The sequence below is a fragment of the Dermacentor albipictus genome, chromosome 9 (genome assembly GCF_038994185.2).
Source record: "Dermacentor albipictus isolate Rhodes 1998 colony chromosome 9, USDA_Dalb.pri_finalv2, whole genome shotgun sequence".
NCBI lineage: Eukaryota > Metazoa > Arthropoda > Arachnida > Ixodida > Ixodidae > Dermacentor > Dermacentor albipictus.
In genome coordinates, this window is record NC_091829.1 from 123765091 (window position 1) to 123785097 (window position 20007).

At 45.3% G+C, this 20007-nt stretch overlaps 1 protein-coding gene across 1 annotated transcript in view; it reads right to left on the bottom strand.

Moving 5' to 3' along the window:
- The window catches only part of LOC135918883 (uncharacterized), a 64851-nt gene that overhangs the window by 18028 nt on the left and 26816 nt on the right, over positions 1-20007 (bottom strand). Inside the window, exons 4-5 of the mRNA XM_065452570.2 lie at positions 10346-10520; positions 1080-1235 (exon numbers count right to left, since the gene is read on the bottom strand). Of these exons, the coding sequence (XP_065308642.2) occupies positions 1084-1235; positions 10346-10520 (327 nt within the window). The 3' untranslated portion in view covers positions 1080-1083. The remainder of the gene's footprint in view (positions 1-1079; positions 1236-10345; positions 10521-20007) is intronic.

The following is a 20007-nucleotide window of genomic DNA, read 5'->3' on the forward strand; positions in this document are numbered from 1 at the left end:
TGCCACGTAAGATTCCGTTGACGTTTGAGCACAGGTAAATAGCTCCTTCTTTGCTGCCAGCTGATAGCCAAAGGGCTTTCCAAAGAGGTCTAGAAGCTTCTGCTTGCAGACGTCCCAACTCGTTATATCTTGTTCATGTGTCTCGTACCATGACGTCTGTGCTGTGTCTGGGAGGAAGAATATCAGATTTGCTAGCATAAGCGTTGGGTCCCACCAATTACTTTCGCTAACACGCTCATCCCAGGAAATCCAGTATTCAATGTCCGTGCCATTGATGCCATTAGAGGTTCCTGGGTCTCGCGGTTAGGACAACACGACTGAGGTCAGAGTCAGACGCCGGAAACAGGCGGTTGGTCATTGATGCACTTTGGCTGTCAATCATCGTGTCAGGGCTGCAGCGGTGACCGCTGCAGAGCTCCGTGTTGGTGCCCCACACCTCCAACAAAATGTTGCGAGGCGGAGACAAGCATGAATGTTGTTTATGCAAGACGAACGCTGAAGGCGCCAGCTGACACTAGAACATGGCAGCCCAGCAACAACACTTCTTCGTCATCGTATGTTGTCTGCATGTCCTGTTCTACATCACAACACTATTAATGGTACAATTTCAAGCAATTCATCATCATCGTCATCAGTTAGCAACATTTTGCTAAAAATGTCGTTTAGGGCCATGAAGTGGCAGCACTGTTGAGATGTAAACAAGCTAACAATGCTACAGTGGAGCCGGCACAACAGCTTACACAATGCGTGAGCCACCACAGCTGCAGATCTTGCCTTGTCAACAGCCAAAGCCGATGAAAAAAATTAGTTAAATTATGGGGTTTTACGTGCTGAAACCACGATCTGATTATGAGGCGCGCCATAGTGGGGGACTCCAGAAATATGGACCACCTGGGGTTCTTTAACCTGCACTTAAATCTAAGTACACGGGTGTTTTCGCATTTCGCCCTCATCGAAATGCAGCCACCGTGGCCGGGATTCGATCCCGTGACCTCGTGCTTAGGACCCCAACACCATACCCGCTAAGCAAGTGTGGCAGGTTAAGCCAATGCAGCTAACTAGTAAAAGTGTGCCCTTACCTTTTCAGTCACTGCAAGACTCGGTGCACCTTTCGAAGCTGCCACTGGCAGCCACTACGGCTGCAGCAACAAGTTGCCCGCAGATGCTCTCGCTTGAGACTTCCTCCAGTGAAGAGTGGCTCAGCTCGCCGTCCTGCAAAGACTCCTCGAGGTCCTCTGTTCAGAAGAGATGATCACACACACCATTTCATTCTGGAATTGAATTTGTATCCGAAGGAGGTGGCCAAAGATCCGCACAAGCACCAACTTCTTTTGCTCTGGCTCCTTGATTATGAGAGTACCGCAACACATTAACAACCAACTCAAAGACCACTTGCCGTTCACCAGGTTGTAATCTTACTCATATCCTGAGCAACGCATCACGTCTAACTTGAGAACATCCACATAGCACACGCTGGCCTGTATCTGGAATATCAACGGTCATCAACATCATCAGCCTATTTTTATGTACATTGCAGAACGAAGGCCTCTCTCCGTGATCTTCAATTACCCCTTTCTTGTGCTTGCCGATTCCTGTGATTCTTGTCTGAGTTGAGCAACTTGTGCCCGCAAATTTTCTAATTACATCACCCTTCCCAATTTCATGCTATCCTTGACTGTGCTTCCCCTCCCTTGGCACCCATCCTGTAACTCGAATGATGAACTGGTTATCTGCCCTATGCATTACATTGCCAGTCCAGCTCCACTTTTGACTCTTATAGTCAACTAGAACGTCGGCTATCCCTGTTTGCTGACTGATCCACACAACTCTCTTCCTGTCTCTGACATTACACCCTAAATGTTCCATTACATTGCTCTTTGCACAATCCCTAACTTGTTCTTGAGCTTCTGCCCCATATGTTAGTACTGGTATAAAGCAATGACTGTACAATGGTCATCAACAAAGCCAAAAACATCTATTTGCTAAAAAGCATTATTTTGTGGCTCATTTCATTTAAACCTGGCTGACTCAGTTGAAATATACATAAAAAAGAAACAGACAGTTTGTTGGTTTTATATTAAGCATTGGTACTTCTAATACTGATGATGGTGTAGAGTACTTTGTGGTGAAAGGGCCAGTAATGGCCAAAGAGTGTCAAGAAATGGTACAATGTAGTCGATGCTGCAGTCAATGACGAAAGGTACCTGTGTATAGTGGCCTAAAAGCATGCGCTGTAATGTGCACAAAATACAGTAGAACCTCGTTCATACGTTCGGGAAAGAAATGCGAGAAAAAATGTACAAACCGGGAAAACATACAATCCGAAGTAGCTAAAAAACGTTTGACACACAACTGTTGACATCTACGTAATGCGAAGCGTTGCACGGATCGTTGCAGCAGGAGACGTCGACACTTGTCAGGCGGGTGGTGCTCCAGCAGACTGAGACACGTTTTATTGTTTTCTTATTGCGTGGTCTTTTAAGAGAGCGACGGGAAACCGAAACGAAATCGAGCTGGTGGGCGACGGCGGGGGCCGCCGAAGCGAAACATGATGCCCACGTCGAGCTGCCTAAAGCAAGGAACAGCGGCACTTTTAGATTATTGCATACTAAAGGAGTGCAGTACGCTACCAATGGCACCATGCACAATAAGCTGTAAAACAGACAGTTGAAGATGCTGATCACAATAGGGTCATTCCACACAAAACGTCCCAGACACCGAAAGTGACCATCATTGATTTTCTAAAAAAAATAAAATTAGGCTAGATGGCTATTGTGTGAATAAGGTTTCACCAAAGTGTTTTTGTAGCAAAATATATATTGATAACATGAGTGCTCTTTGAAACTTCCGGTTGGTTAGAGGTATATATTTTTTAATCAGGTCTGAAACTAGGTGCAATAACAAACTTGATTTTAGACGATTGTATTGGCATCCTTCTTTCATATGACATCATAATTGAATGCATTTTAGAATTTTCCGTGTTTATTTGGCTCAGCGAAAAAGCAATAAAAGTTGCATTTTCAGAAAGTTTTTCCATAAACTGTTATTTCTCAAGCTACCATAATTTTTCTCCCTTTCTTCCTGTTGCTATAGTGTATGCTAAAAATAATTCGGAATTATTAAGAAATATATTTTTTGAGAAAAATACTTCCAAAGTTGGCAAGAAATGAATTTTATGCGATATTCAAGCCAAATTTCAGCATTAAGGCCCTTAAGATAAAGATATGTCAGATAGCTCAATACAGTCGAACCCAGTTATAATGATACCGGTTTTAACAATGTATCGGTCATAACAATGAGAAGCCACTGCACCATCGACGTTTGTATGTTTTCCATGGTGAAATAACCCGCTTACTACAATGCCCTGATGTCGCATTATCTGTTATAATGATGAAGTCTGGCAGCTGGGTGTCCAAGCCGAAACGTTGTGAAATGTGAAATCCTTAAAAAGAAAAAAGAAAACGAGAAATTTGAGCCACTGCACGATGGGCCGCTGCTCCAGCAGCCACTGCACACTGATTTTCTAGCCATCTTCGCACGGCTCTATTCTGTCGCCCTTCCACCCCTCCGAACACAACTTGCGCCCCATAGCTCTACGCCACCGCCACCCTCGACAACAAGCAGCAGCAGCAGCAGCGGCGGCGGCGGCGGCGGCAGCAGCAGCAGCAGCAGCAGCAGCAGCCTGTTTTGCAGGATGAAGGCTTCTCCCTGCGATCTCCAATTACCCGTGTCCTGCGCCAACCGATTCCAACTAGCGCTTGCGAATTTCCAAATTTCACTGCCAGCAGATTGCTCGCATGTTGCTCACTGGCTCCTCGGTGCAGTTCTGCGAACAGCTTAATTGCTTGCATTCATTTTTGTTGGTTTTGTCCAAGTCATTCCAGGCCGCACAGTTTCTCAAATTCGCTTCGCTTGCCTCCGAAACGGAAGATGGCTGATCCACCCACTGATCAACGGCAATGAATGCCATTGCCGGTGAAAAGAAAGCGTATGATTATAGATTTGGAAACTAAGTGCTTCTAACCGATGAGATGATCATCGCGAACATGCTTGCATCAGATAGCAATGGTGGCAACGGCAGCGATGACGTGGTAGGACAGGCTGCTTCAACGTTGTCCTCACAGGAGGCCCGGCATGATTCAGTTGCTCCAGGGCTTAGTTTTCACGAGGAACCTTCCGCTGCACTACGTGGAGCACTTGGATGCCTTGGAGAAGGATGTTGGCAAACTTCGCGTAAAGCATGCATGGCTGACAGAGATAGGCGTTTCTCGTGCCAGCCAGTGAGAAGTATATGGTGAGATGCTTGTGGCAATCGCTCCTCAGCATTTCTTCTGGATTTCTTTAGGTGACAGGCTGCCACGGTAGCCTTCTCGCAATTTTTAAATGGCCCCTTTTGGGGCCACCAAAGTGATGCCTCAGTGGTGCTTGCATAGCACTTGCCACCCGTGACACTTTTTTGCAGTTATTATAGCAGTGCCATTCTTTAAAGCCAACAGCCACGGCTTATTACACGCGATCACAGCACCCAGGAAGCAGTTAAATGAGTGAACACAATCAGCAGCAGGGCGGAGGAAGGTGGTGGGGAGGGGCACTGGCTTCCCTGCCTATATAGTTTTCTCATATCAGCTCTGCCATCCCCCTATTTTGATTTTTTCATGCAACCCGGTTATAACAATTATCAGTTATAGCAATGGAATTTTCGTGGCACTTGAATATCGTTATGAGTGCGTTAGACTGTATACACACCGACCTCTTAGCTTGCGATTTATAAATTTTTATTCAAGTAAATTTTGTCTGAAGCGAGAAAGAAATTTTTGAAGTCAACAACCAATATCACCAGTAGGCACACTGCATATGTGCTGCACGCAGCTCTCCTTGTAGTCTGCTTGTCATCGTCTGCTGCCCACCAGACGGTGGCCAGTATACGGGGTGATCATTTTTCAGTTTTATGGAATTTTTAAAAATCACCTGTTGCAGATACCACAATTCTAGTCCTTGAGCTTGATTGTTCAAAGAGGTGGACATTACTCGCACCAAAAATCAAAACACATGTTCAACGAAAAAACTAACATTGACTAATTAACTTCCTAATTATTTACTGTATGGCACATATTGAAATTTATTAATTTTAGCCATGAGATTGTCAGACATTCATTCAGAATGAATTTCCAGAATGACGCTGATTTCGAGATATTATCCCCAAAGTATGGGTCGAAATGCAGTTACTTTTGTGCTTGAATGCATAAACGGGCATTTTGTTAAGAAAAGTGAGCGGACCAACAGTAAATTTTTACGCCGAGTTTGATGGCACATATCTCGAAACTGGTGGCATTGTGGAAATTCATTCGAAGTGGATATGCCTGCCAACGTTATCTAGTATACTTTGACTTTAACATATATACACGTGTAGAGTAGCTCTGTTTTCTTCTGACCAGTAGTGTTTATAAATTATATACATTGTACTTCCTACCTCATCAGCAAGCAGTGTACTTTGTATTACAATTTATCTCTTTCAATATATGCGTATCTTCTCACTGCAACTTTCATGATTTCTATTTTATTATTTATATTTAATTTCATTAATATTTTGTCTGTATTACCCGTCTGTATAATATTGTGTCTATTTTTATGGTATGCTTATTGTGTCGCTCTAACTTGCGTTATTTTCACATTGGACTATGTACTGTTATCCGATTATTGTTTTCTTTTTTGTATAGTTATCTCTATCTATTAGCCCCTCCCCTCTGTAATGCTTCGTGTAAGCCCTGAGGGTACTATAAATAAATAAATGAATAAAATCTGACTGCCTGCAATTTGTAAACTCCGATATGTGCCATACAATAATTATTAGGAAGTTAATTAGTGAACGTGGGTTATTTCTTTGAATATGTGTTTAGATTTTTGGTGCAAATAATGTCTGCCTCTCTGAACAATTCAGCTCAAGGACTTGAATTATGGTATATGCAACAAGCAATTTTTAAGAATTCCATAAAACTGAAAAATGATAACCCCGAATAATAGCCGTCGTCTGCAGCAGACGAGGAGAAGAGCAGACGACGAGAGCGGCGGCATGTACACAGTGCCTGCTAGTGATATTGGTTGTTGACTTCGAAAATTGTTTTCTCGCTTCAGACAAAATTTACTCGAACGAAAATTTCTGAATCACAAGCTGAGAGGTCGGTGTGTATATTGAACTATCCGACATATCTTTATCTGGAGGGCCTTAATGCTTAAATTTGGCTTGAATATCCCAAGAAATTCATTTCTTGCAAACTTTTCAGCTATTTTCCCCAAAAATGTATTTTATTAATTTCAAATTATTTTTAGCATATACTATAACAACAGGCGAAAAGGGAGAAAAATTTTGGTAGCCGAAAAAATAACACAGTTTATGCAAAAAATTTCTGAAAACGCAACTTTTATTGCTTTTTTACTGAGCCAAATAAACACGGAAAATCCTAAAATGCATTCAATTATGACGTCATATGAAAGAAGGATGCCAATACAAAGCTCTAAAATTAAATTTGTTTGGACCTAGACACACACCTTAGTAAAAATATGTACCTCCAACCAACTTTTGCTTCTTTGCAGAAATTTCAAAGTCCTCACGTGATCAAAACATTTTTTGCAACGAAAATACTTTGGTGAAACCTTAATCACACAATAGGCATCTAGCCCAATTTTTTTCAGGAATATTAATGATGGTCATTTTTGGTTTCTGGGATATTACGCAGGGAATGACCTAATAGGTTCGGCGGTGATAGCTGTCAATGCGGTGTGCGACGACCCGGGCGGAGATTTGTTGGTACTGGAATAAGAAATTGTGCATGTCATCATTTTCACGTGAGACGGGCGGCTATATACTGTTCTCGATAGCACGTGCCTCGCACCTTCTCTTGCTCACATGAGATCTAATGACTGGCAAACATATATGATACAGTCTGCAGCAGGGAAAGGCGCCGCGTTTCAGTTATCGCCCATTAAAAGCATGCACTATGCTTCCAACGGCACCACGCGCTGTGAAACAGATAGTCGAAGATGCTTCTCGCAATAGGATTGGCGGTGAAAGCTGTGAATGCCGTGTGCGTCGATCCCGGAGAATATCTGCAGGTACCAAAATGAGAAACTGAGTGCGCGCCGACATTTTCACGTGAAAAGGGCGGGCGAGTATTGAGGTGAAGCTGCCACAACAGGCACCTATATACTGTTGTCGATCGCACGCGCCTCGCGCATTTTCTTGTTTACATGGGATCTAGTGGCCGGAAAATGTGTCATATGACAGCAGTCTGGCGATGTACTGGACTTTGGTGGCGAAAAAAAAATGTGTTTTCCGGGAACATGTGAACCAGTAAAAAACGAGTGTAACTTTAGTGTGTAATTTTTGGTGTTTTCGACTGCAAATGTTGGTGCTGGGAAAAACAACGTAACGGGCACGTATCAACGACATTCTACTGTACATATATGTCTATATAATAAGAATATTGCCGCGACACCATCTGTGCCCAACCACGCTGACGACGAAAATGACAACCTCGTGTGTGCAAGCGAGGTGCTAAAGAAGAAGCCTGAGCTGAGCGCTTGTCCTAATTCTCTCGATTAAATACCGCTCTCCGCTCTTGTCTCCAGTGAGCCGTGACACTGGTGGATGTGCTGGGTATCACATTATTGCCTAATGATAGGGACGACTCCTGCGGGTAGACCTGCATCCAGCCCTTCAAGACATCATCCACGCATTGAGACACCGGTGCACCAGGCAAGCCGCCGCCTGCAAGGTCTGTGCCCGAAATTCGGCCTCTTGCAAGGAACTTTGTCAGTGACCTCACCAACTCAAGAAATGGCCCTCGCAAGTCCAACACAGGTGACTGTTCAAAACAATATAGTCCACGGTGACAACTTCCACGGTGACACGTATGAAGACGCCGAAGACTGGCTGGACCAGTACAAATGCGTAGCTAAGGTCGATCAGTGGCGTCCGGACCAGAAGCTTTCCAATGTGTACTTCGCTCTTGTAAGTAGTGCAAGGACGTGGTTCCAAAACCACGAGGCACATTTGACAATGTGGGACGAATTTTGCCATCGGCTACTTAATACCTTCGGAAGCATTGATCGCCGAGATAATGCACAACGCCTTCTCTAGTTGCGCATTCAGAAGCCCAACGAAAGTGTTTCGACGTTTGTCGAGGACATCTTTCGTTTGTTTCGCTGCGCGGATCCCAACATGCCTGATTCGAAGAAGCTGAGCCATCTCATGTGCGGCATCAAAGAACAGCTATTCGCTGGTCTCATGCGTAACCTGCCTACAACAGTGGAAGGAATTCCTTAAGGAAGCCACAGCAATCAAGCAGGCGCTGCAGCAGCAGCGTAGCTGGCAATACGAACGCCTGACTAATGATGCATCTGCAGGAGCCGCAATACTGACAGTGATAGACGAGACCTTGCTGCATCAACTAATAAGAGAGATTGTGTGCGAGGAGATTGCGAAGTAAACTGTGACACTGAAGGAGTTTACCGTTGCATCGTTCGCTGAAGTTGTCCACCAAGAAATCTGGCAAGCATTTGCATCACCTGAGCCACTCCCTGAACTGTGTCTTGAGCCGCGGTTCGAGCCGCGTGTGTACAGCTACGCAGACGCTGTCCGTCCCCTGCTTTCTACCGTGCCAGTACAGCAGTACCACCAGCGGCCACCTATTGCTGCCTGTATACAGAGGGAGCACTTCAGGCGACCCCAGCTCCGCAGGACCGATGTATGGCGCACTGCTGATCGCCGACCATTGTGTTTTCACTGTGGCGAACCAGGGCATATTATCGTTTTTGCCCTCACCGCCAGGGTGGCATTCAGGAAATGTCACGTGCCACTCCGCGACAGTTTCCAGAGAGACATCCATGCTTCGACGACAGTGTCACTCGGGAACAAGGCAGCTCAGCTAATCTTCAGTCGCGCGCGCCATCTCTGTTACGTTATTCTTTGCCGAACCGTCGCAGTTTAGCCAACGTGGTAAGAGGCCGCTCTCCAAGCCCACGGTGGGGAAACTGAAATCAGCGACCTATGGGGGTAAGGTTGCAAGTCGTTGAACCGCCGTAAGTCACCCATTATTACTGATAAATGAGCAGAGCAAGCTGGAGAAACGGAACGCCGACGAATTTGTGAATGCAGACCTACTCTTAACGATTGATGGGCACAACGTGACAGCTTTAGCTGATACTGGCGCAGACTTTTTCATAATGAGTGAGCAGTTGGCAGATAGGCTTAAGAAAGTCAAAATGCAATGGATGGGCCCTTATATTCGCAATGCCGGGAGCCAGATACAGACACCTACAGGAAAATGTACTGCACAACTTCAGATAGGAAATACAGCTTTTGTCGCCATTTTTATGATCTTAAAAGAGTGCTGCAGATCACTCATCCCTGGAATGGAGTTCTTGCAGGAGTACGGTGCCGTGGTTAACATCCGGGACGGCGAGATAACCTTGTCAACTAGTACAGGCATGAGCCACAACGAAGAGGACCAACGCGCCAACGATGATGTCTGCATACCACCACTATCATACAGACTTGTTTTCGTCAGCTGCAGAGAACAGTTGAACAAGGATGGTGTAGCCGAACAATTAACTGCACTTCTGTTCCACCAGGGTGTTGCCATCGCTCGGGGTATCGTCAGCCTAATCGGTGGTCGCACAGAGGTTCTTCTGACAAATTTCACCAATAAATGCCGGCACATCAGTAAAGGCACCGCTGTGGCATACTTTGAAGAAATTGACCACGTTTAACACTGCTTTGCTGTAAAAGAGGAATCGACCACCGATATGATGCCACATGCACCTGTCGTCGACGGTGACCCAGGTATAGCGCCGCAACATAAACAAAGTCTCAGGGAACTGCTTGACGATTTTAAGGACTGCTTCCCTACAACGTCCCGACTGTATCAAACACCACTGACCAAACACTGCATCACTACGGAGGAAACAGCAATACCGATCTGAACCAACTAGCTTGCCAACATGTTTTAACCAATAAAGCACGAGCTTGTGTGCCATGATAACTAGGTCATTAGCTACTTGTTACCACAGAAAAGACAAGATCTAAAATGTTTTTGTCAGTACTCCTTTAAAAAGGTTCTCTGATAATTTAGTGACTTTTCTAGGTGCCTGGAATTTCTATGACTTTCCAAGTTGTCCAGGTTGCCAAATGCCCTGTCTAATGCTTTTTTTTTTTTTGCTATGCATGCATGGGCTCCACTTCAGCTGCTGCTTTCTCTCCCTGCACCCCCCCTCCCCCTGCCCTCTGAAAAAAAAAAAGGGAGAACATGCAATCATCAATCACTTCCAAAGCAATAAAAACAAACACCTGCAACAGCAGTGGTGGACACGTGGTGTGTGACTGTGACGGGAATGGAGCTGGAGGAGGAGGTCTCACTCTCGTCCAGCTCCTGGAGCCTGCAGCGGCATGCCCGGTAGTAGTCCTGCAGCTGGCGCACTCGCCGCTGCAAATTGGCCACCTGGTATGTTGGCTGGGCTGGGTCCTGGCAAGTCGAGAGTGATGCCCAGCACAGCAGATGTGAGCACACCATCGGGCACAAGTGGCATGTATCGCGTAACAAGAAGAGCTCGACAAGGTCGGCCTAAGCTTAGTTGGCACTTGTTTGAAAGGTGCTCGTGCCACCTTCTGGTGTCTCAGCCAATTAGACAGGACCTCAACATTGTGGAGAGGCTGACCATATTGCAGTTTGCTGGCATGCCAGAAGACAGCTAAGTGGCAAGAGTAGACATTACTTTGTGCACAGTGAGGCATTAATATTGATGGTGAACCACTGCACTGAGCTCTTCACTCTGCTTTTTGACACTGATCGAGCACTGTTAAAAAGGGCATGCTTGACCATTTCAGTAGTCCTATAACAGACCTGCTCTACAAATTCACCCAATTTTAAGCAGGCACAAACTGTAATAGACTACTAAAGCAAGGTTTACTCAGTAAACCCTCCCATCTTTCCGAATAACACACGACGACCCTCGTCCTATAACACATCAGCCTACAGATGTGCCAGTGGCTGGCTCTGTTCTCTACTGAATTATACAAACAACAAACAGCACCTTAATATCCTGCGTGTACAAAATAGCGTTCAAGCATATCATTACAACGAAACTTTCTATGTGTTCATTCCAAGAGTTTGGCATGTCTGCTCGGGCAGTTTTTGTCAAGTAAGGTGAGCCAGTCCTAAGAACAGTGAATAGTAAACTGGGCTGGTCAAAGAGACGACATGATGAAAACCGGGCTATGCCCGAAGACTGAGTGTAATCCATGGATCATGTGTAGTATAAGTGCTCATCTGCCGGGCAAGTGCACAGTAGCTATGCTGCAAGACATGTTGCAGAGAACAGTACATTGTTAAGTGCTTCACAAACAAATTCCAAAATGTGTGTTGGAACTGCATAATTTTATACAGCAAAGACAGTTTCCCTCCACTTGGGAACAGCGCTCAAAAGGGCCCTGTGACGCTCGGAAAAAAGTTCGTTGGATGGCCCCGAGCACCTCCACAAATGTGGCTACTATTTCGAGCACTTAGTGCAATGAACGTGACATCAATGTGTGGCACTATTACCACTGGTTAAAAATTTAATGCGTAATTTATGTTCCCATGATACTGTGAGCACTGTGAAGAAGCTGTGTCATTATGTGCTACAGCCATTTTAATTATCACCTCATTATCACTCATTCATAGATTAGCTCCTAGAGCTTAGGCAAGCGCTGCTCACAGCTACATGCTACATGACACACCCACTGTGTTGGTTCAGAGCAGTGTTTCCAGGGCTAATCTTAATTGTAGTGCACAAATATACTAATACCTAAAGAAAGTGGCCAGATGACACCGCAGTAGCTTAACTGGTGAAACACTGCACATGTAACATGGGTGAATCCCCCGCAAGTTATCTTTTCATCCACTTTAATTTCCCTTTACCTGATTTACAGGTGATAAACTCTGAACAAGTGCACCTCATTACTCTTACTAATGAGCTGTGTGGATGAGCGACGAAGTTAAGCTGCGCTAACATGTTCAACAATGCATTTTCATCCGTGTTCACTAGTGAAACGGGGACACTTCCTCTTCCACCCACCACAAATATACGATGTGACATGCCTGCTATCACATTCACAGGAAGTGGCCTTTTAAATGTAATAGAAAATATTAAGTTCGTCAGCTGGCATTGACAACATTAACTCCAAACTACAGTGCAGACCACTTATAACGTAACCGCTTTTAGCACAGGACCGGTTATAGCGTGGGTTTTTTGACCACCGATATATCTCCCATAGAACTCAATGTATAGGCGAACCATTTATTGCTCAGGCGCACAAAGCACAATACTGGTTATAGAGTGGATCCTTGAAGCGCGCGACCATGAAATCGGTGCACGGAGCACGGCCTTTTCTCGGAGGTATTTGAGCCCGGCCTGCGTGGCCGCATGGTTGCCGGGCGCGCAAACGCGGGGAAGGGGGAGCGTGGGTGCGCGCATGGAGACCAATAGCGAAAAGCGAAACGAAAACAAGAAGAGCGGGATACTTTAGAGGAAGGAGGGCGAATCTTTTCGTCACTATAGCAGCGTCCAATCAGGGTGCATGCTGCAAAGTGCGGGATAGAAGCGATAGCACACTCCTTTTTTTCAGTCTCTTTGTTGCATTTGACGTGTGCATGTCGTGATATCGTCGTGACGTTGCTGTCCTCTGTGCAGGTGTGTTGTCGGGCTTTTGTCAATGTGGTGTCGGCAGCGTCTTCAAGCCGTGTGAGAAAGAGACATGCCTTATCGCTGGAGACGAAGGAATGCATAATAAGGGACTTAGAAAGTGTGCTGGAGAAGGTGTCGGTGGCGGCCAAATACGGCGTTTCCGACGCAACCTTGTCAACCATATACAGGAACAAGGACAAATTGCGGCAGCAACTGCAGCAAGATTCGTCTTCCCTGTCACAGAAGAGAATATGTACGTTGAAGTATGAAGACGTGGACGCAGCGCTCATCAGATGGTTCCGTGAAGTTAGGGCTCAGAACATACCAGTGAGTGGCCCCATGCTCCAACAAAAAGCCAAGTCCCTTGGTGCTCTTTACGGCCACGACAAATTCAACCCACTTAATGGACGGATCCAGCGATTCAAGGATCGCCATGGCATCAGCTGCAAAGTGGTGTGCAGCAAAAGCGGTGATGTCAACGACGAGTCCATCGAAGACTGGCTTCGCATAAATTTGGAAACCATGCTGTCCATGTATACGGACAGAGACGTATACAATGCCGACAAAGCTGGCGTATTTTATAACCTTCTACCCAACTGCACTATTGCGCAGAGAGGCGAAGCCTGCTTTGACCGCAAGGCCTAAAAAGAGTGCATAACTGTGTTGTTCTGCACAAACATGGATGGAAGCGACAAGCGCCACCTGTTTGTCACTGGAAAATCAGCGAGGCCACGTTGCTTTAAAAAGTGAGTGCCTGCCAGTGACATACAAATCCAACAAAAAAGCGTGGATGACACAAGACATGTTCACAAGCTGGCTTTGCAAGTTTGATGAAGACATGGTGGCAGAGAAGCAACAGGCCATGCTCATTCTCGAGAATTATGCCCTGCCATAGGGCCTATAAGGTTCTTTTGAATAAATAAATAAATAAATAAATAAATAAAATGCACAGCCCACAGCATCAAGCCAAAGTTGACTGCAGTCAACTTAAAGTTTCTGCCTGCCAATACGACTGCAAAATGTCAGCCGCTCGACCAGGATGTCATCGCAACCGTAAAGGCACTTTACAAAAAACACATCTGCGAAAGAGTTTTGCTGAGCACGCAGCAGCAGCGGCAGCCTCTTAAAGTGAATTTAAGGGGCTCAATTGATATGGTTGCCGCTCATGGTGGCAGGTAAAAGCCACTACAATAAGCAAGTGCTTCAAGAAAGCACTGCTTATGACATTCGTGCTAGTCTTGACGTACAAACAGATGCCATATATTTTTATTACATGAAAGCGTTTACAAAATATCTCATCAGCACCTATTACTGAAACTTTCTCATTTGTATCTGCACCTCGACAAAGTTGACTTTCGTTAATTTGATCCTGACGGACCAACAAAATTGATTTAAAAATCCGGCGGGTTGAAATAAACAAGATGCAGAAAAAACGCCAGAATATACTGATTAATTCTGCAGTACTTTCCCCAATTCTAACATGCCCCCGAAGCAAATTTTAGCCTTCTGTTTGTCAAAAGTAGAAAACTAGCATAGAAATGACACTAAAGCTCCCAAACAAAATAGAAATCTAATGCACGCCCTATTTTAGCAAGAAAAATGGGCAAGGGTCTAATATGTTTTGCGCAACAGCAGCCGGTTTCTTAAAGTCAGCTTCGCCGGAATACATTCTTATTGCGAGAGAAGGTAAGGCATGCAGGCACGGACACAAGAGAAGAGAGCCAGATGCAGGTTAATGTACAGGTTATGCGTCTATTAGAGGTAGGTTATCCTCGCGTTGTAGTAGCCACTGTCGGTGAATACTTAAAGTCTATCATTTCGTCAAGTTCAAACATGGTTGCAGAAAGCAATAATAACAAGAAATGAGTCATTGGTATTCCACACATCCATTCCTTATTGCACAGGCTAAAGAAATTGGGAAGCAGATTGTTTTTACAGCTGCCAATAAGCTAGGTATGATTTGAGCTGCCATACAGAGAAACAATGAGCAGGTAGAAGACAAACAGCAGACAGACATTTGTTTTGTAAAACACACAGTCAAATTTACAAACTGTGGTACTGGTGGGGTACATGTTCCCTTCAGCTTCAGCCGCTTCTACTTAGGGCAGATAGGCCGTTGTTCTCATCAGAGATTAATGAAGCATGAAAGGTCGTCAACCGGAGGATCACCATCTAATCTTTCTTTGCACTGCTGAAATTGGAAATGGATGCCAAAATTCGATGAATGCATTCTTTTATACATGCACAAGAACAAAGAAAGACATCTAATGTTTAAGGCTTGGCCTATCAATATCAGTGGTAGCACGTATTCTCACGTAGGCCCGCACGTGTGCCAGACTGACAGGTGGTGGTGCCATATTTGAGCAAGCGCAGATGAGTTACTGTGTCTACTTTGTTTTCTGCCACAGTGCACCCTACTGTTGATAGTGGCGTTTGTGATGTCTGGTTCTTTTGTGTCAGTGTCTGCACTACTTAGCTTCTTTTACAGGGTGTCTACCAAGTTGACATTTCCAAATTCCCTGAGTTTTCCAGGTTTTCCCTGAGTGCCATTGCGAATTTCCCTGAGTGATGCAGAACTATGTTTTATATCAAGACGTGCTGAAACCATATCGCCTGATGCTGTCACTCTTTAGTAAGCACATGAAAAAAAAAAGCAACTTAATCCAATTTGAATACTAAGGAGCAGTGTTTATGTTATTCAAAAAGAGAATAGAAGGCAGGGGTTAGTAAAATGTACAGCAAATAAAGTGTCTTCGAAAACAATTGCAAATAGGGTCGGACATTATCAAATACGAATAAAGAGGAGATGCATACAAAGGCAAATATTTTCTAATATGAGCTATTTCTATCAACAGATAGCAACCTCAGTGGGATGAGGCCTGAACTCTGTCACAATTGAGATTCTCTCTCAACAGCTTGTAAGTCAACCTCAGCAGTCCTGACATACTCTCAGCCTGCGCACGACGCCCAAGTGTTGTGTGGCACTGCTTCAAAGGGTGTATTTTGGTTTGGATGAGGGACACCTGCATCTCGGCATCAGCCAAAACTTTACTTTTTGAGCTCAAGCTCTTTCAAAACGGCGGCAACAAGCTTCCTTTCTCCTTTACTCCTCAATGCGTAGGTCACTTCTGTTCTTGTCCGCCTTCCACCACTCATTCGCCCCAAGGACCATTTGAAGCATCTTGATCAGTTGCACAGTCCACTATCGATTTTTCGAGCTCCCTAGGGGCCGCGAGAACGTCCGAAAAATCGGCCAGTTCGAAAAAAAATGCGTGTCATTTACTGCCCTTAGGGGCTCAAACCGCCACAGGCACGTTCGAAAACGCTCTGAAGGCCTGTCGGTACACATATTAGGCATACCTGTGCTCGTACTGTGACAGGAAATGCCGGGTGCCTGCGTGTATAATTAAGATATACATACTGTGTTCCGTGGTACATACATATACACAGTATATACATACTGTGTTACGCTTGTTATGCTTCACTGCTATACTTTTCCGTAAGCTTTACTGAGTACCATTCTTTACAGAGGCAAAGCTGACTTTCACGAACCGGCATTATGCAACGCACCGTGTTTTCCAAGTTTCTAAGCCAATCACGAGGACCACAAAGGTGGAGTCTGTGCCATTGCTGACAGCAGCGAATTCTTTCAATAAAAAGTTCGGCACCCAATGGCAAGAAGCTTCATAGCGAACGTCGAAGCAGCTAGGCCTAGCGTTGCCGCAGTGGCAGCAACGGGTACCAGCGGATCTGCGTGCGAGAGTGCCGGTATGAGGCGGCGAAGTAATCAAAACGGCAGCAGTGGTGCCTTTGATTAATGCCGTTTCGGACCTGCGGTCGCGGCAAAACGTCCGGAAAATCGGACGGCAAAGAGTTCTTGCGTCGGAAATTTCACATGTTCTGATACGTTCACACTATGGGGTGGGTACGAGGTGGCGCCGCGAAGCCGTCCAAATTATCGGTAATCTGGAAAGTCGCTCGTTGACTGTACACTGGCAACTCCTCCTGCCAACGACAGGGCGTCAAAGACGATTCATTACGATTCATGTCTGCTACTCGAGCCAGCATTACCGCGACTTTCGACCCTTTCAATAAAATTGCCGCTAATTTTCCCTGATAGAGGCCCGAATTCCCTGAGTTTTCCCTGACTTTTTCCAGACTACTCAAAATCCCCGAGAATTCCCGGTTTTCCCGGTTGGTAGACACCCTGTTTTACGATGAATCCCTAGCAACTAGCTCAACCTTCTGCACTTCTAAACATTCCTGTTATGCAGTAAAGCATACAAATGCTGCAAAGCTGGTTTTGGTGATGTGTTCAATGACACTGCACAAGCAATTTTCGAGCCAATTTTTTTGAAAAGAAAAGGCATGTGTTAGAATTGGGTAAATACTGTAACCAGTTATTGTAAGCTACGGTTATTGCTTGAGAAGTCCTAGGGCAGCAGAAAATAGCCGTCTTTAAGTGGACACAAGGGTTGCAATGTGGGCTTGTTGGTAATGCATCTTCAAGGGGTGTACGGTAACACGATTAAAAGACGGGACAAAAGAAGACACACAGGGACACACACAGTACTGTGTGTGTCCCTGTGTGTCTTTTTTTGCTCTGTCTTTTAATTGTGCTATCGTACACCCTTTTAACTGGAGATAGCAAGCGTTCCACACATTCACTGTCGTCAACTTCCGGCGAGACAGACGTTGCCACTAAAGGGGTCATTGAGGTCATTTGTGTTTGTGTGTGCTGACTGGGCATGATCAAACTATCCGGCGAAGGCCAATTCTAGGACTGAAATGACGAAAGCTTGGGTCATAGGAATGCATTCGTGCTGGCTGGGACCTCCAAGAAATCTTGCCGCCGTCTGAGGAAGGGGGGATTGGGGGTTAGTCTCCCGACCCCCGCCACCCCTTAACCCCATCAAGGACACAATAAAGTTTTATCTCTCTCCAAGAAATCTAATTAACCAAAAAATCAAATTAGCCAGATCTGTATTGGCGAACGTCTACTGTATCCTAAAATGGCTCGAGCAATATTCAACTAATTGCTCGCAGTAAGTATGTATCAGTTAACAACCACGCTTCCAATATTGCATCCGTCACATCAGGCGTGCCACAGGTCTGTCCCTTAGTCCACTTCTTTTCTTAATTTACGTTAACAACTTACCCTTGCATTTGTCCTGCCATATCTGTATCTTTACCAACGACTGCATTATTTAACACGCAGTCAATAACATTGCTGACCTAACAGCCCTTCAATTTGACTTTAACCAAGTACAAGAATCGTGCGAGGATCGTTGCCTAATGACACTCAACTGTAATAAATGCAAACTTGATTCATTTGCCTGCCGTCATTGCCTGCTTTACTTTTCTTATTGAATTACTAACATCGTCATAGAATTCTGTGCTGTATGGTCCATGTACTGTCTTCCAACAGTCGTTAGTACAGTCGTACAGCATGTTCCACTGCCCCGTTAGCTTGTGGGTGGTGTGGAGAGGTGCTCTGTGCTGCAATCTTTCAGAGTGTTTTCAAGCTCAGCTGCACATAATTGTGGCCTGTTATCTGTTATGATTTCCAAAGTCAGACCGTGTGCAGAAAACATAGATATAACAACTTCATCTGTCCTTACGGCCACTGTCATGCTCAATACTTTAATTTCCAACTGCTTACTGTACGCATCCACAGCTGAAAAGGAACATTTTCCCTTCTTTTTCGGCAAAATCCAAGCACACTCTTTCCCGTGGGTTTACGCACACTTTTCACAGAGCCAGTGGCGCTACCTGTGCTGTGGGTTGGACACTTTGACAAATGCCATGTTTTTGCACATGCTCGAGCGCTCCGTCAATTTCTGGCCACCAAACCATTGACCTTGCGACCATTTTCATCTTTGCGATTCCAAGATGTTCTTCGAGCAGCAAGGCCCGCACCCCATTCTGCAGACACTTTGGCACAAGTACTCAGCTTCACCACACAACGCAACTAGCCTCAACGGAAAGTTCAAAGCGCTGAACCCAGAAAGGTTGCAATTTCTGAGAAACAGCCTTTGGCCAGACATGCCATATTATGTCGTGATCCACTGCTAGCAGTTTACTGTGCTTTGTTTTGCACTCAATATATTTATACATTACAGGAAAATTATAAATTGTGGAAAATAGAAAATTTCTTCCATTTGCTCCTCATAAACTGCCAATGGCTGTCTAGATAAAGCATCTGCCTGACCAGCTGCTGTGCCACGCTTGTGGGCTATCTCATAGCTGTAGCTTGCAAAGAATGCAAACCATCAATGTATCCTAGCAGCGACCACGATGCAGCCCTTTCTCTTTGAAGTGTGATTAATGGTTGATTTGCGACGTTACAAGTTCTTCCATACAAGTATTTATGAAACAATTTGATGCCGAAGAGAATGCTCAAGGCTTCTTTTTCAATCTGACCAAAATTGCAATCAGCAAGCTGGTGACAGTGACCACAATGCAAATTGCAATTGGCCTTTCTGTTCCATTCACCATGTGCGAAAAAACAGCGCCAAAGACAAGGCCACATGACACATCCATATTCAGGTGTGTCACACATGAGCTGCATTTCTTTTTTGGCACCGTATAGCTCCAGAACATTTTCATTGGTCAGCATTTCATTAAAAGCCTCAAACGATTCCTCAGATTGATGCGACCGATGTCATGTGCTTTCTTTGTGCAATAAGTCATGTAGGGTTTCTACCACTGTAGCTAGATTAGGCAAAAATTTGGAGTAGAAGTTAATCAGACCCAAAAGGCTTTCAGTTGGATCCCATTGTCCGGCATTGGTGCATTCTTTATGGCTGCTATTTTAGTACGTTTCCACTACATTTCTTCTGCGCTTGGCGCGCACGCAGAGTCATCTTGCGGCAAAGACAGAAGACCCTCTCCTCGCAATGTACGGTGCTGCCCCGCCAGGTGGCGCGCCACTCACCCGCGTCTCCCCTTCGTCTCGTTTGAGCACATTGGGGCCATGCGGGGATGCCCCAATACCCTAGCATTTAATAAGTTTTCTCTCTCTCTCCGCCTCCAACTTCCAGCGTGCGTCACACGAATTCTCGTGTTAAGGCGACGCGGCTCCTCTTTCTGCTCACAGTGCGATTCCTAGGTGCAGCGTCCGATGTTGGACGCCTCTGACGTGATTGCTGCACCGTAGTACATTGGGGAAGCGTCCCCTGCGATGTGTGCTGTGATGCTGGCGAGGAGTCATGCGTCTGCGTGGTACTCCCAAGCGAGATAGAGGACGATCCCATCGAGGCGTCAGCCCCATGATCGCGTCTGCCT